Source organism: Lonchura striata, chromosome Z, assembly GCF_050655825.1.
Source record: "Lonchura striata isolate lonStrDom1 chromosome Z, ASM5065582v1, whole genome shotgun sequence".
NCBI lineage: Eukaryota > Metazoa > Chordata > Aves > Passeriformes > Estrildidae > Lonchura > Lonchura striata.
In genome coordinates this window covers 65,377,388-65,390,659 of record NC_140740.1, presented here as the reverse complement: position 1 = coordinate 65,390,659, position 13,272 = coordinate 65,377,388, and the positions used below count along the sequence as shown (strand labels likewise).

Here is a 13,272-nt window from a genome sequence, read left to right as displayed (position 1 = left end):
CTACCAAACCTGGATAATCTATGTCATGCTTGACACACACAAAAATTCAGCCATTCAATCTGTATCTTCAGTGGTTGGAAGAGTAATACTACTTAACTGATAAGAACAATGCTGTTAATTCTTCTTAATTTTATTGGTTTGTGTGAAATGAAATTAAAGGGTTCCTGTAATTCAAAAAAAAGGATAGAGGTTATTGATATTTTTCTACCTTGATTCTTTCCTTTTTAGGTGTTTCCATCTTCCCTTACTTGTAACTTATTGTCTATGTCTTGTGCACCTTTTTATAGTCATAAGCTGACAAAATATTTCCTAATCAGTGAATGAATTAATTTTTTAAAAGATAATTAAATAACAATTTTTTTGCTTGCTTCCTTTATGCCTCACACTTAAATGACCATCTTTCAATCTTTTTTAAAGTCAGCACTATTTTAATGCTCATGCAATTATTCATTGCCTGCTGATTTACACAGCTTAAATTTAGATGTCTTTGCCACCTGACCTGTAGTAGTGTAGCCCAGATTAGATTTCAACTGAGTGGTCTGATTTTTAATTTCTGGCTTAATTTCTGTTAGAAACACAGTTCCTGATCAGTTGTGGGTGAATGACCACACCTTCTGTGGAGCCTTTCCTATTCATAAGGATGTTTATGTTTTTCTGTCTTACTCAATTATTGTGAAAATATCAACAAATATTTCATGTAAAAATATTGACATAGCACCATAAGAACTTAATAAATACCCAAATTCTTCCCCAGCAAAATATGAATGAATTCTCTAAGAAATATTTAGGGGGTTTTTCTTTTTGGTGTTACTTATCAAGAAAAAAAATTGTATTCATAATCCTGTCTGGTTTCTTCTTTTTTTTGTTTGTTTGTTTGCTTCTTTTTGTTGCATTATATTTACTTTTGGTTTTCAACGTGATTTTATTACCTGAGTGCTAAACAGAGTGATTTGCTTCCACTGCAACTTCTGCAAGGACTTATCATCTATGCCACCTTCTCCTGCAATTAGATTTTTGGTTTTACAAACACTTTTTGCTAATGTTTAATTGTACTTTTAGCATTTTATTTTATTTTGGTTGACAACTTATCAAGTGGATTTTATTCTGCTTTACATGACTGTGTGCTGTTGAAGTATTACCTACCAGCTTTTTTAAGAGAAAAAATCTAAAAAGCTGTATAAATTGAAGTATGAATCAAATTCTTGAAGACATATTGAAGTGAATATTTCCACTTATTTCACTAAATGACTGTCAATGAGAATGCAGTTCTAAGTTTGCAGAGTCAACTGTATGTTATGTAAGAACTATAGTGATTTACAACCTAATGTCATAATAGTCCATGAAAAAAAAGGACTAGGCTTGCACCTACAAAAGTCTTTGTCTTTTCTGCACTTGATTATTCCTTGCAGCTGCAACAATGGGGATATTTTAAGTTACTGTTAGAATTTCTTTTGTCTGTGTGAAATAAAACGAGGTGCTTAGCCTATCATACTTACTCATTTTAAAATGGCATTTGGACTTACTGATATAGATCTCATTATTACATAAAAAAATTTAGAATCAGATGTAGCACATCATAGGCAAATATTTGTTGTTTGCTATAGTTTATTAAAACCAGAAGTCATTTCACTAAAGCTGATTTCAAAGCATTATTTAGATACCTCCAGGAGAGGACATCACAAATGACATGATATACTGAAGAGCAGTCACTAAATTAATTTCTCTTTGTCCAAGAAGTGACACTATTTAATTTACAAAAAGGGGTTTTAAGCCCATTGACACAAGCAGGATACACATGAACTGTGCTTTAATAAAGATTAATAAAGATTTCCACTCCCAGAAACATAGATATTCTAGAAGAAAAAAAAAAGAGAAAGAGAAAGAGAAGGAGAAGGAGAAGGAGAAGGAGAAGGAGAAGGAGAAAGAGAAAGAGAAAGAGAAAGAGAAAGAGAAAGAGAAAGAGAAAGAGAAAGAGAAAGAGAAAGAGAAAGAGAAAGAGAAAGAGAAAGGGAAAGGGAAAAGGAAAAGGAAAAAGGAAAAGGAAAAAGGAAAAGGAAAAAGGAAAAGGAAAAAGAAAAGGAAAAGGAAAAAGGAAAAGGAAAAAGGAAAAGGAAAAAGGAAAAGAAAAAAGAAAAAGAAAAGGAAAAGGAAAAGGAAAAGGAAAAAGAAAAAGAAAAAGAAAAAGAAAAAGAAAAAGAAAAAGAAAAAGAAAAAGAAAAAGAAAAAGAAAAAGAAAAAGAAAAAGAAAAAGAAAAAGAAAAAGAAAAAGAAAAAGAAAAAGAAAAAGAAAAAGAAAAAGAAAAAGAAAAAGAAAAAGAAAAAAAAATGTATGAGCAGAAGTGAAAGTGCCAGATTAAGTTGTGAGAATATACAGACAATAATATAGGTGAGTCAGGGAATTCAACTACGATTTGGGCTGATTTATAGCCAGGTATCATTTCAATCAACAGGCAGTGGGAACATCAGAGTTTCTAATACTCTTGAAAATGAGAGATACGTTGTATCTCCAGCTCATCACCCTGACACTGAATTTGGCAGACATTTATATATTGATTTATTTGTTATTTATTTATAAAATTTTCACATAAATTTGTAGTGGAGAGGAATGTACTCTTGAAATAGCCAACAAAAGTTAGATTCTGAAATGTTACCACTGAAAGCCAGTTATTTAGTAACATACTTAATTTTATAAAAATTATTCAAAATTATGGCTTTTATCATAGGTTTACTGTTGTATTGTGTTTTTAAGTGTCATGTTTTTGTATCAGTTCTCTAATGGTTCATCCCTTTAGACCCCCCCCCCATTGGTTTTACTGCGAACTACCCCTTTCCTTGTATGCCAATCCCCTCCTCCTTCCCTGATGTCAATCCCCCTCCCGTTTGCTGGATAATTCCCCTATCCTCTCCCTGGTGCCTTGTCCATCACTCAACTCCCCATCCCACTCATTCAGAACCTTCCACAGAGAGCATTGAGTGATTGGACAGGGGCCAGGGGTCCGTCCTTCCCACCTTCCCCGTTGAATTCCTCACCTGTCTCTCTCCCCACCTTCCACTCCCCCGAACATTCCCATAGGTGGCTGATCTCCTTCCCTGTTTCCATCCTCATTTATGTTGTGCCACACAGCCTAATCCGGGGCTTCAGTTGCTTGGTTCCCCTGCATTATGAATCTCCACGGAGATGTCCTCAATAAACCTGGACTTAACCCCTGATTGGGGTCGACTCCTTGCTTCCACCATCGTTGCAACTGTCTCACCCCACCAGGACAAAAGCCTTAGCTGCCCTCCCGACCTCCTGAAGCACGGGAGAGCATGGGACGGTCCCCCACTGGACACAAGGATTGGCACAGTGATAGTTGACTTTTTAGTTCTCACTGTGTTTCCAGACTGAAATTCCTTTTCCCAAGTACTAGGTACAATGGAAGTTTTCTATTAAAAGTACAATGGCTGGCACAGGAGACACCCACTCTCTCCCTAGTATCTTCATATGATCATATTTTTCATCCTTTAAAACAATATTACTACTAGAGTGGATGGAAGTGTTTCTGTGCAGACCTGGAACTAGCCCAGAAAGCAGTGCCTCCTACTTATGCTCAGGATGAGGTTATTGCCATCTCACACTCTCCAGGGAGAAGAGAGGTATTCTTATTTTGTCATTCTTGATGATGAACAACTTTGATAGCGCTTCCAAAAGTGCCCACAGGAATTCCATTTAAGATTCTTTTCTTCTCTGCAAGTAACTTCCAAGAACTGCACTGTATCAGTGATCTGGAGGCCTGGCTCTGCCTCTGGATGCCCAGAGGTGTGGCATCAACCCTTTCCCCCATATCTGGTGAGGTTGATGGTATGTGTGCCTGAAGCCTGCAGCAGTACAGTTTGATTATGTGCAAAAAGTCTGCGTGAAGCACCATGGCAAGCCCTCACAGAGTTTATAAACAGCTTTAGAGGCTTCTGAAAATGCTGTCTAACTAGCTCATGTGATGAGTGTTTGTTGTGATGGAATTAAACGCCAATGTAGCATGGCTGCCTTCAAACAGCTGAGGAGCTGTGAGTGTGCATCTCCGTTGTGCCAATTTGCAGCACACATATGCAGTGACTGGTTCAGCCTGCAGAGAAGGATCATTGTGTTTGGATCACATTGCTCATGTTGTTTAGTCTTTTGCTGGCAGAGCCTAATAATTGCTAATTACTGTTCAGCTAGTATTTGTAACACTAAACTGCTAAAGTACATGACTTTTAGATGGGTTCTAGGCTTTTACTCTCCAGCAAACAGCCACACCAGAAGGCTGGAACAGGCGAAATTTAGAAGTGCTTTTCTATGCATCACTGACAATCTGACGGATGAAGAAAACAGCACTTGTTGAGAGAATCCCAATTAGCCGGGGTTTGACTACCAGCTGTGCTTCAGTGAGGCACGATCAGGCCCAAATAAGCTGGCGTTGCTAGAAAGGTTTTTTTCAGAAAACTGGCCAACACTGACATTCCCTCTCCTACTGCTTTCCTCTCTTGCCCCCATTACTGCTCCGCCAATTTCTTTTCGGGTTCATTTCCCCGGATGATGTCCCGCGGGGACGAGTATCCCGATCCCTGCTGGGAAGGCTGCTTAGGCAAGACCGAGGTCCGCGGAGGGCGGGGAGGACGGAGAACACCCGTGCCCGTGCCCGGGACCGACGAGGCGGGGGCGGGTGCCCATCCCGGGGGTGTCCGCGCCGGACAGCGCTCGGTCCGCGCAGCCCCGCGGCGCCGCTGCCGGCGCACCTGCGGGGCGGGGGCGGCCGGAGGCGGCGCGGCCCGCCCTGACGTCACGGCGCTCCCGCTCCGCCGCCGCGCCTGACAGCCTCCGCCGGGCGCGGTGCGGTGCGGGCAGGCAGAGCGCTCGGCTCGGCTCGGCTCGGCTCGGCTCGGCTCGGCTCGGCTCGGCTCGGCTCGGCTCGGCTGCTGCGCGCTGCCCTCGCCATGTCGGTGGCCGGGCTGAAGAAGCAGTTCCACAAAGCCACGCAGGTACCGAGCCCTTTGCTCGCGCGTGGAGCGCGCTCGGCTGCGGCCAGCGGACGCGTGGGCATGCACGGCTGTGCGCCGTGCGGGATCGTGCGCGGGGCTCCGCTCGAGTGCGTGCGGGGTGAGTGGGTTTGCGCGGATGCTGTGCCCGGTCGTGCGTGATGAGTGAGCGTGCGAGGGGCCGTGTGTCTGGCCGGGTGTGCGCGGTGCGCGCAGGGATGTGCACGGAGGGTGCAGGGTCTGCAGGGGTGTCCATCTGCGGAGGGCCGGGGCTCGCCGGGCGGCCGCGCCTCCCCCCACTCGCTCCGGCCGCGTTGCGGCAGCGGGCAGGGGCTGCCGGGGTGCGGGAGTAGCTCCTGGGCTGCCCCGACCTCCGCGCTTGGAGCCCGCGGGGGCAGCTGCTGCAGCAAACACCGGCCGTGGGCTCAGACCTTCCCTGCCCAGGTCTCTGCACCGTATTTCCATAGGCGTTGTTTGTTTTAGCCTGACTTTGGGAAAACAGCAATAAACATGACCTTTTTGTTTCGTGGGTCTAGACCACAGCTGAAATCCGAGTAATGAGGTTTGGTTCTGTTGCTTTAGGCATGGTGTGATATTGCAGGAAGGTCAGTCAGGGTGAGTGTTTCACCAGTAGTTGAGTTGTTTCATAATACAAAATTTGTGTGTTACAGTCTGCAAGTCAATTTCTGACTTAGTGTACTTTGGGGACAAATCTAAAAATCTAATAAAAAATGGTCTCATAAAAGTCAGAGGAATTGATTTAGATCCAGAGAGCTGACACCAAAACCCATGCAGTGTGGGCGGGGTTTTTTTGGTTGGTTGTGTGTTTGTTGTTTTGTTTATTTGGGTTGTTTTGTTTGTAACTAAATACAAAATCTCCAGTTATTTCCTATTGCTTGCCATTGCAGGCATCTTCAGCTAGGAATCTTGGTCACTGCAAGCAATCTGTAGGTCCAGGCATACAAGATGTATTAACCTGTTAGACTTTTCAACACCTGTGTATTTCCCCTTCTCATGCATCTCATCTCTTGAGCACTATGGGGAAATATTCTGTAAAAATTATCCTTCATCCAAATATTTGTCCAAATTCTGATTTTCGACACTTTGTAGTTACACCGGTACACACTATAACTCTGAATGCAATGGTTTTATACCAAGTCCTGCATGGGTGTATGAAGGCATTGAATAACACCATGTCTCACCTTTCATGCCACATTGTGCTGCATCATTGGTAAAATAATCCTTGCAAGAAAACGGCTGCACTCAAAACAGATGCCATAAGGAGCAGGTAAGGGTGCCTGAGCCCATCCAGCAGTGCCCATCTGCTGCTGCTTACTTTGTTGTTTCTTCCCCTGCTGCCTATGGTGCTATGAGCAGCCTAGGAATCATCATTATGGCAATGAGTTCTGGTACTGAAAAGAAGAATTTCAGTGTCTGTGGTGTCCATGTTTAAGAAGCAGGCAAGCTGAAATTCACTTTTTAGTACTAGAAATCTCAGTTCTCCATTATTGTAAGCTAATGAGAATGCATCTGCAGCAGCAGAGGTAAACTTCTTTTTTGGAGGGAGAATGGTGTGAAAGGTCTGTGCATGCTGTTTTGTCCTTCAGATGACACTTTCACACTGATTGTCAGCAGTACTGTCATTCAGAAGGAAGGAAGAGTTTTAGTTGTCTGGAACCAAAATATTTAAGTCTCTGTTACCAGATTTAGCTGTCTGACATCTGATGACCCAGGGATTTTTGGCCCCAGCCTTGACTTTCACAGTTTGTTTTCATGCAAGCCATGAAGACACATTCATATATGAGAATGACTCACAAGTATGTTGAAGAGTGATCTGCTTATTGGCTTGTTTGCATTATGAGTGAGAAATCTGTGACATAGTTGTGCTGACCTTGCTCCAGGGAGTAATCCTTTTGGCTAGCAGTTAAACACCAGGTGAAATACAGATTGACATTGCTGGTATGAATTAAGCTTCCAGATAGGACCAGAGAAATAGGAAGTTTTAAGAAATCTAAATTACTGATTTGATTCTTATTCATGTTTATTTATATGATGTGCTATTTTAATAGTGTCCTAAGTCATAGAAAGGGTATATCTGTTTTATACAATGTAACCATTTTATTTAATTTCATTTATTGTTTTCTGACATGTGAAATGTCAAACTAACCTGCATCAAGTACTGCCAGTTTGGCAGCCGTGCTGAAGAACTTAATGCTTGTCAACTTTCATGGACCAACTGCCAACAGCAGTGAGACATTGAAGAGCAGGATACTTTGCACCTTCTGGAATGAGTCGAGTGTTCACCCTTTCAGAAAAACTAATGGATTTACCTGTGTGCAGCATATAAATAAAGTTTAGAGAAGACTTCATGAGTTTATAAAAGCAGTGTGAGTCTGGAAGTCCTGATATGAATACAGAATTGCATTCATACACATTAGACTGACCACTGTGGAACAGGTTAGGTTGTTAACTTACTTCTAATATCCACAGAGCAGGAGAAATAGCCCCATTTGAATGTTAACATGCTGCTGCAGATCTGTCATACATCCTGAAGCTAGGAAGATCTAAAGTGTGTTTTTCCAGAAATGGGCAACAAAGTGCTGTGCCACCTAATGGTCTCTTTTCCTTAGGCTTGCAGACTCCTTTGCCAGTAGTGTTATGCCAGTTTGACTGATAGAATATTGCTTCCTCCAGGTTTACGTACAGTTATAAAACTACCACAATCACTTTGGGTGATGGAGTTGACAGTCTGGGGCATTTAAACAGACTTGTTTTAAAATAGCTTGAGCTTTGTTTCCACATGACTGCATTCATTGCATAATATGGCTCTTGTGAGGCACAGCCAAAATTAAGCTTTCAGAAAGTAATATTTTCATAGGGTAAAAGATTAACAAAAATTCTGAGAGTGGTCACATCTGATGTTCCATTTGAAACAACTGAATAAATGTGACTGACATTTAAAGTACAGTATGAATGTGGTGATTTGAACCAAAAGCCTGTATGGTTAATTTTCTGCCATTGTATTCTTCTTTCATAGTTAAATTTACCTCAACACTAAGACCAAATTAACCAGTTTATACAGTTCTATAGAGAAATATGTTTGATATTGAAAGAAACATCTGAAGAAATTACTTCCACTCCACTCATCATTGTCAGTGGCTTATTAGATGCCCTTACTTTAGATGGAAGGTACTAGGCTTCTGTCTTTAATGAGGTAACCTGTGAATGGCGCAGTTAGAGAATGACTCTGCTGGTTAATAAGAAGCAAGTAAGACTCCTGCCTAGCTATGCTGTTGTCCACAAAATTCTGTGGTCTTCTTAGGGATTCTGTGTGAATTCAGAGCCTGTCTACACAGGTTCTCTTGTAAAAAAGAGAATATTTGGGTTCATCTACCAGAAAATTTTTTAAATTCCTTGGTCAGAAGTATGTAAAATGTTTTTATCTGTAATGTATGATGCAGTCCGCTTACTAAACAAACTGTAGATAACCAATTTTTACTGTTCTCTGTTGATATTAGTATTTTCCTTAATCTCTAGCATACTCTGTATTCATCACATGTTCCTGACTGTCCTGCAGTGTTGTGTGAGAACTGTTTTTTGCTTTGCCAGTGATAGGACATCACCTGTCTTTTCCAGCTGACTATGCTTGAAGCAGGACTCACAGTGGTCTGCTTTGTCTCATGTAAAGGTACACGTGGGAGCTGGTCTGGAAAGCTGGGCAGTGTTATGTTTTCCTTAGTGCAAATGCTGAGCTAAGTCTTGCTTATGTGGAACTTAATGAGCTCCCTTCTCATGTGGTGTGGAAACTTGTGAGCGGTCTGAGGAAGGCAGAAGGAGAGTAATTTGCAGGCTGGTGTGGCTCTGACGATACAGCCCAAGAAGGCTGCTAGAAACCTCTGCCTGAGAGGCATGCACCACTGACAATCTGCTGGTTTCTCTCAGTGTGCAGTGCTACCTTTTGAGATCAAGGAAAGGGAGCGAAATTTTGATCTAGAATAAGGACTATTTTTAGAAAACAATAGTTATTTAGCTGCAGAGGGGATTATTTCCACAGCAGGTAGGGAAATTCCTTCTGTTTGTGCACTCTAGCTTGATTGCCAGATACATTATTCACATTTGGCATCATTCCCATGCGCCCTTTTATTGATATTACATAATTGAAAGGGTGAAAAATTGACTTTAATCTAAATTGCTCTTTAGTTGGATACTGTGTAACCCTTCTCAGTTGTTGATAGCTTAAACAGTCTGCACCAGTTTCAAACACTGTTTCTAAATCTGATGGGAAGAACTGCTTCTTTTTGTACTAAAAAGATCATGCCTTTTTTTTTTTTTAAGATTGCTCAAACATCTATTACTGTAGTAACTTTCCAAATGATGGATACATTTTCCATTTTTATCTGTGTATATAAAAGCTGGTGCACTAAATAACACCAATCTCTAAGTTTTCTCTCAGCGATGTCTGGAGGCAAAGAAAACCCATGGATGCTGTGCTCAAAACACAGCATCCACCAAATTTTTGTTTCATGTCTTGACTTCCATCTTAACTAGAATTATAACATAGCAAGGAAGCACTGGATGCTCTTGGTCACTCATGCAAAACTGTCTTTGAATTTTAAATGTGTCCTCATGACTAGCATATTGATAGCATGCTGCATTAAAGTGCTGGAGCAGCATAACCAATTTTAATTGATGAAGATTTTGCAGAGGTTACTGCGCAGAAAATTCAGTAGTTTTATATAGCTCCTGATTGCAAATGGAAGGGATGTGCTGGGTTGGTCTGACGTATTTCTTGAGAAGGAAGGAGGCTTGAGGAGCTTGAGCATTGACTCTCATGACCTAGTAGTGTGCCAGTGAAATCTTTGGCTTTTAAAAGCTCGACAAGAGGGATGGAGTTGAAAATCTGCTTTGTGGGCCCCAAGGAGCTGCTGCCACTCTGTGAGGACATGTGAAGAGAAACTGTATGGACATCATTTAGTGGGAAGTGCCCTGATGCAGCAGACTCATGGCCCTCTTACCTGTGAAAGTCTGTGGTATGTTCAGGGACAGGCAAAACATCCTCCAAACCTCTTACCTTAGAACTAAAAAAGGTCTTCCTTCTTCTGCTTTTCAGAAACTTCTGTGGCTCTGATTCTCAATTTATTCTCAAGCAGTGGCCCCTGATGGAAAATGGCAGTGCTTAACCTTTTCTTAACTATATGTAGATAAGCAGACAAAAGAAAATTGAGTTACAGCATGGTATTATTTCAATGATGCCTTGCTTTCAGTGCATATCTAATCCTGCACTTAATCTTGGAGACAAAATAGTAGCATTTTTATAATCTGAGGTTATAGCACATCACAGGAATCCATCCAATCTGTCATAGAAGTGCTAGGAGTTTAATTATTTTCTTTCTTCCAAAAGTAGATAAAAAAAGAGAGAAATTGCTATTTACTGTGCTTACATTTTTTCATAAGATTTCCCTTTATGGAAGCTCTACAGACCTGCATGGTAGAAAATTGAAAATTAGAAATGGTTGTTCGGAGTTCAGCATATTTTCAAATTGTCTGTAGATGGAAATCATTGTGATGCACTTGGACAGAATGATTTGTGGGTATGTAGTTGCACTTGATGTAATGGTGACGATGTTCTTGTGTCTGTGATGGAGGATATGTCTTTATAAATAAGCATATTTCATTTTTTTTTATTCTGTAGACTAAAATTTGACTGACGTAGTTGTTGCAGCATCATACAGTTCACAATGAATGCAGCAGTTTTCACTTGCCTTCTTTGCCAATCATAATTTCTCCACAGAAATGGAGTGTTACTTGATCCCAGCAAAGGTGCTGCTGAGGCAGCAGCAGTATAACCTTGTGGTTTGGTGTAATGCCAGAGGACCTTCTGAAAGAACAAGAAATTCAACCACTCGTTTGGCTATTGCACCTCTTACTGGAGGAGAATAGAAGAATTTAATGCATATCTATTTCAGAGTAGATAGGGGTCATTAGCTGGGATCCTTGTCAGCAGTGGTGTGATTTTCATCAGCCTGTGTTATGGTTTTGTGTTCCTTGGATTTGTTATCACTGTCAAAAGGGGTTGCTATGCTGATTCCTTTGTAAGCAGAAATTCTAAAATAGAGAAAATATATTGGCTTTTCCTGCCTTTCCCCCCACAATTCTATGGTAGCAGAACACTTCATACCATTAAAGTGTTTATATTCCCCTCTACCTCCATAATATTTTTTGTGGATTTCAGTTTGAAGTTTTTAATAACTTGTGCTATTTATTCACCAATAGTTAATCTTTCTGATTGTCTAGTTTCCAGTTTCTATTGGCTGCAAAAGGTCTTTACATGTGAAAAGAGTTTATCTAAACATTTTGATATAGAGCTTGTTCACCTTTGTGTTATGAAATTTGGTGACTGTTGTGCAGAAACACCAGATACTGTTTATCTTTCAATTTAAAGTGCCATTAAGCACTAGACATCACTTTTGTTCTGCATCTTTGGGAAAGAGAGAAACTACAATGAAACAGAGTGGAAGGCGAGCAAGTTACATTAGAGATAAAAATTGGGTTTTTTTCTCTAGAAAGAAAATTTTCCTGCAAACGTTGATTTAGTCTTTTATGACTTTCAGTAGACTAACAGGATTTGCTCTTTTAAGCAACACTCAGACAGATTTTGCTGAGTTCTTTTCCAATCTGTACACTTTTCAGCTTTAAGGTCTGTGCCAGAAATTTCTTTTCATGCAAAATCATTCTAGATGCAAAAAAACAATTAATAATTCATAAGGTATAAATGTCAAAAATAAATGGTGTTTGCCTTTCCAGATGAGTCACTTAGAGCTTGTCTGCCTTGGAAAGTTACGGCATCGTAATCTAAGGGCTGAATTGGAAATGCTGCAATTTTACAAGTATAACTCTGCAATGGATGGGTTTCTTTCTGCTTGTAGAAGAACAGCTTTTCAACTTAACTATTTTTTTTTTTTTTGAAAAGGGAGTTGAGGGCATCAGACTGAGACCTGTCCTTCCACTGTAATGAAGATGTTTGCACAGACCTGGCTAAGGCATTAGAGATGAAAAGCTAGTGTATTTTTCTCTACTAATTCACCCTATTATTTTTTTTCCTCTGGGAATGTTGTCTTTGTCATCTAAACACAGCTAAAACAGTGTTTTGCTTCAGTTGAAGGAAAAGGTAGTTTTAGTACTTATGAGCAGGTCCTAATTGAATCTTCTGTTGGTTGCTTAATCCCATTTCTTTTACTGGTCAGGAATAGATGGAATTTGTTTTTATTTTCTACTGTTATGAAATGAATTAAGAACTTTTGAAACAATGCCGAGGCATGAAGAGTGTTCCAACCAAATGCAAACATTTTTAGGAATCGGAATATTTGAATGTGGAAATGTGCCCTGATGTGCAGAATAACCACGTGTCCACATTTACTGACTAGACTCCATCATCCAAGGAGACTTTCACTAGTATTAACAAATCAAAGTTTGTCTTTCAGGAAGATTAGTTGGATCTTATGTTATTCTTTGCAGTCTAGATTTGGGTTTTAAATATGCACATGGTATTTTGAGGCTGTCAGGGAATCTTCTTTTCTCACAAAATTGCTGAAAAAGATATTGTCAAATATGAGGCAAATTCACCCCTGTCAGAAGTGGATATGACTGTTGCAAGCAGTAAACATAATATGCTTTTCTTCTATGCCTTTCTCCTTCTAGTGCTATAATTATAAACAGGTAAAATGCGAATTTTTGAAGCATGGGAAGATGTAATTGCTTAGGCAAATTATATAAAGCTTTAGCTTTTGAATGGAGAAAAGTATTTTTTCCTCTATCAGAGTCTTTCTGTTTTGTTTCACCTATGTAAGCTGCTACAAAAAAAAAGCACATAGGAACAAAGTTAAGCTTTGCATGGTAGGAATGGGATTTTCTTACTGGAGGGAGTAAGAGCCAAAAATATATAAAATATCAAAACATACAAAACATCAAAAGGTAAATAACTTTTTTGTTTTGTTTGGCTTTGTCATTCAAAATATGTAATTCAGGGTGATTTTGGACCTGTGACTTTCTAACAGTCTGAACTGGCATTTTTTAGGAGGCTGTGCTTTTATAGCCAAAAATCTGTAACACTTGAAGCAGAATAACAAAAGCTCTGCAGCTTCTGGAAACTATCCTGGTTTTTTATTTAACAGTAGGCTTGGATGGGAGTAAAATACTAGAAAGGAAGATGAGTGAGGATGAAAGACTGGAGAGGTCCAAACAGGGATCCTTGAAAACTGAGCAGAGATAAATTGTCTG

The 13,272-nt window shown here is 40.2% G+C and overlaps 1 protein-coding gene and 1 long non-coding RNA gene across 2 annotated transcripts in view; both read left to right on the top strand.

The window, feature by feature from the left end:
* The first annotated feature begins 4,770 nt into the window (after window positions 1–4,770).
* The window catches only part of SH3GL2 (SH3 domain containing GRB2 like 2, endophilin A1), a 90,853-nt gene continuing 82,351 nt past the window's right edge, over window positions 4,771–13,272 (top strand). The window contains exon 1 of the mRNA XM_031507295.3: window positions 4,771–4,998. Coding sequence (XP_031363155.1) covers window positions 4,954–4,998 — 45 coding nt within the window. The 5' untranslated portion in view covers window positions 4,771–4,953. The remainder of the gene's footprint in view (window positions 4,999–13,272) is intronic.
* Window positions 5,033–13,272, top strand: part of LOC146763869 (uncharacterized) — a 60,499-nt gene continuing 52,259 nt past the window's right edge. Inside the window, exon 1 of the long non-coding RNA XR_014951251.1 lies at window positions 5,033–5,116. This is a non-coding gene — a long non-coding RNA (uncharacterized LOC146763869). The remainder of the gene's footprint in view (window positions 5,117–13,272) is intronic.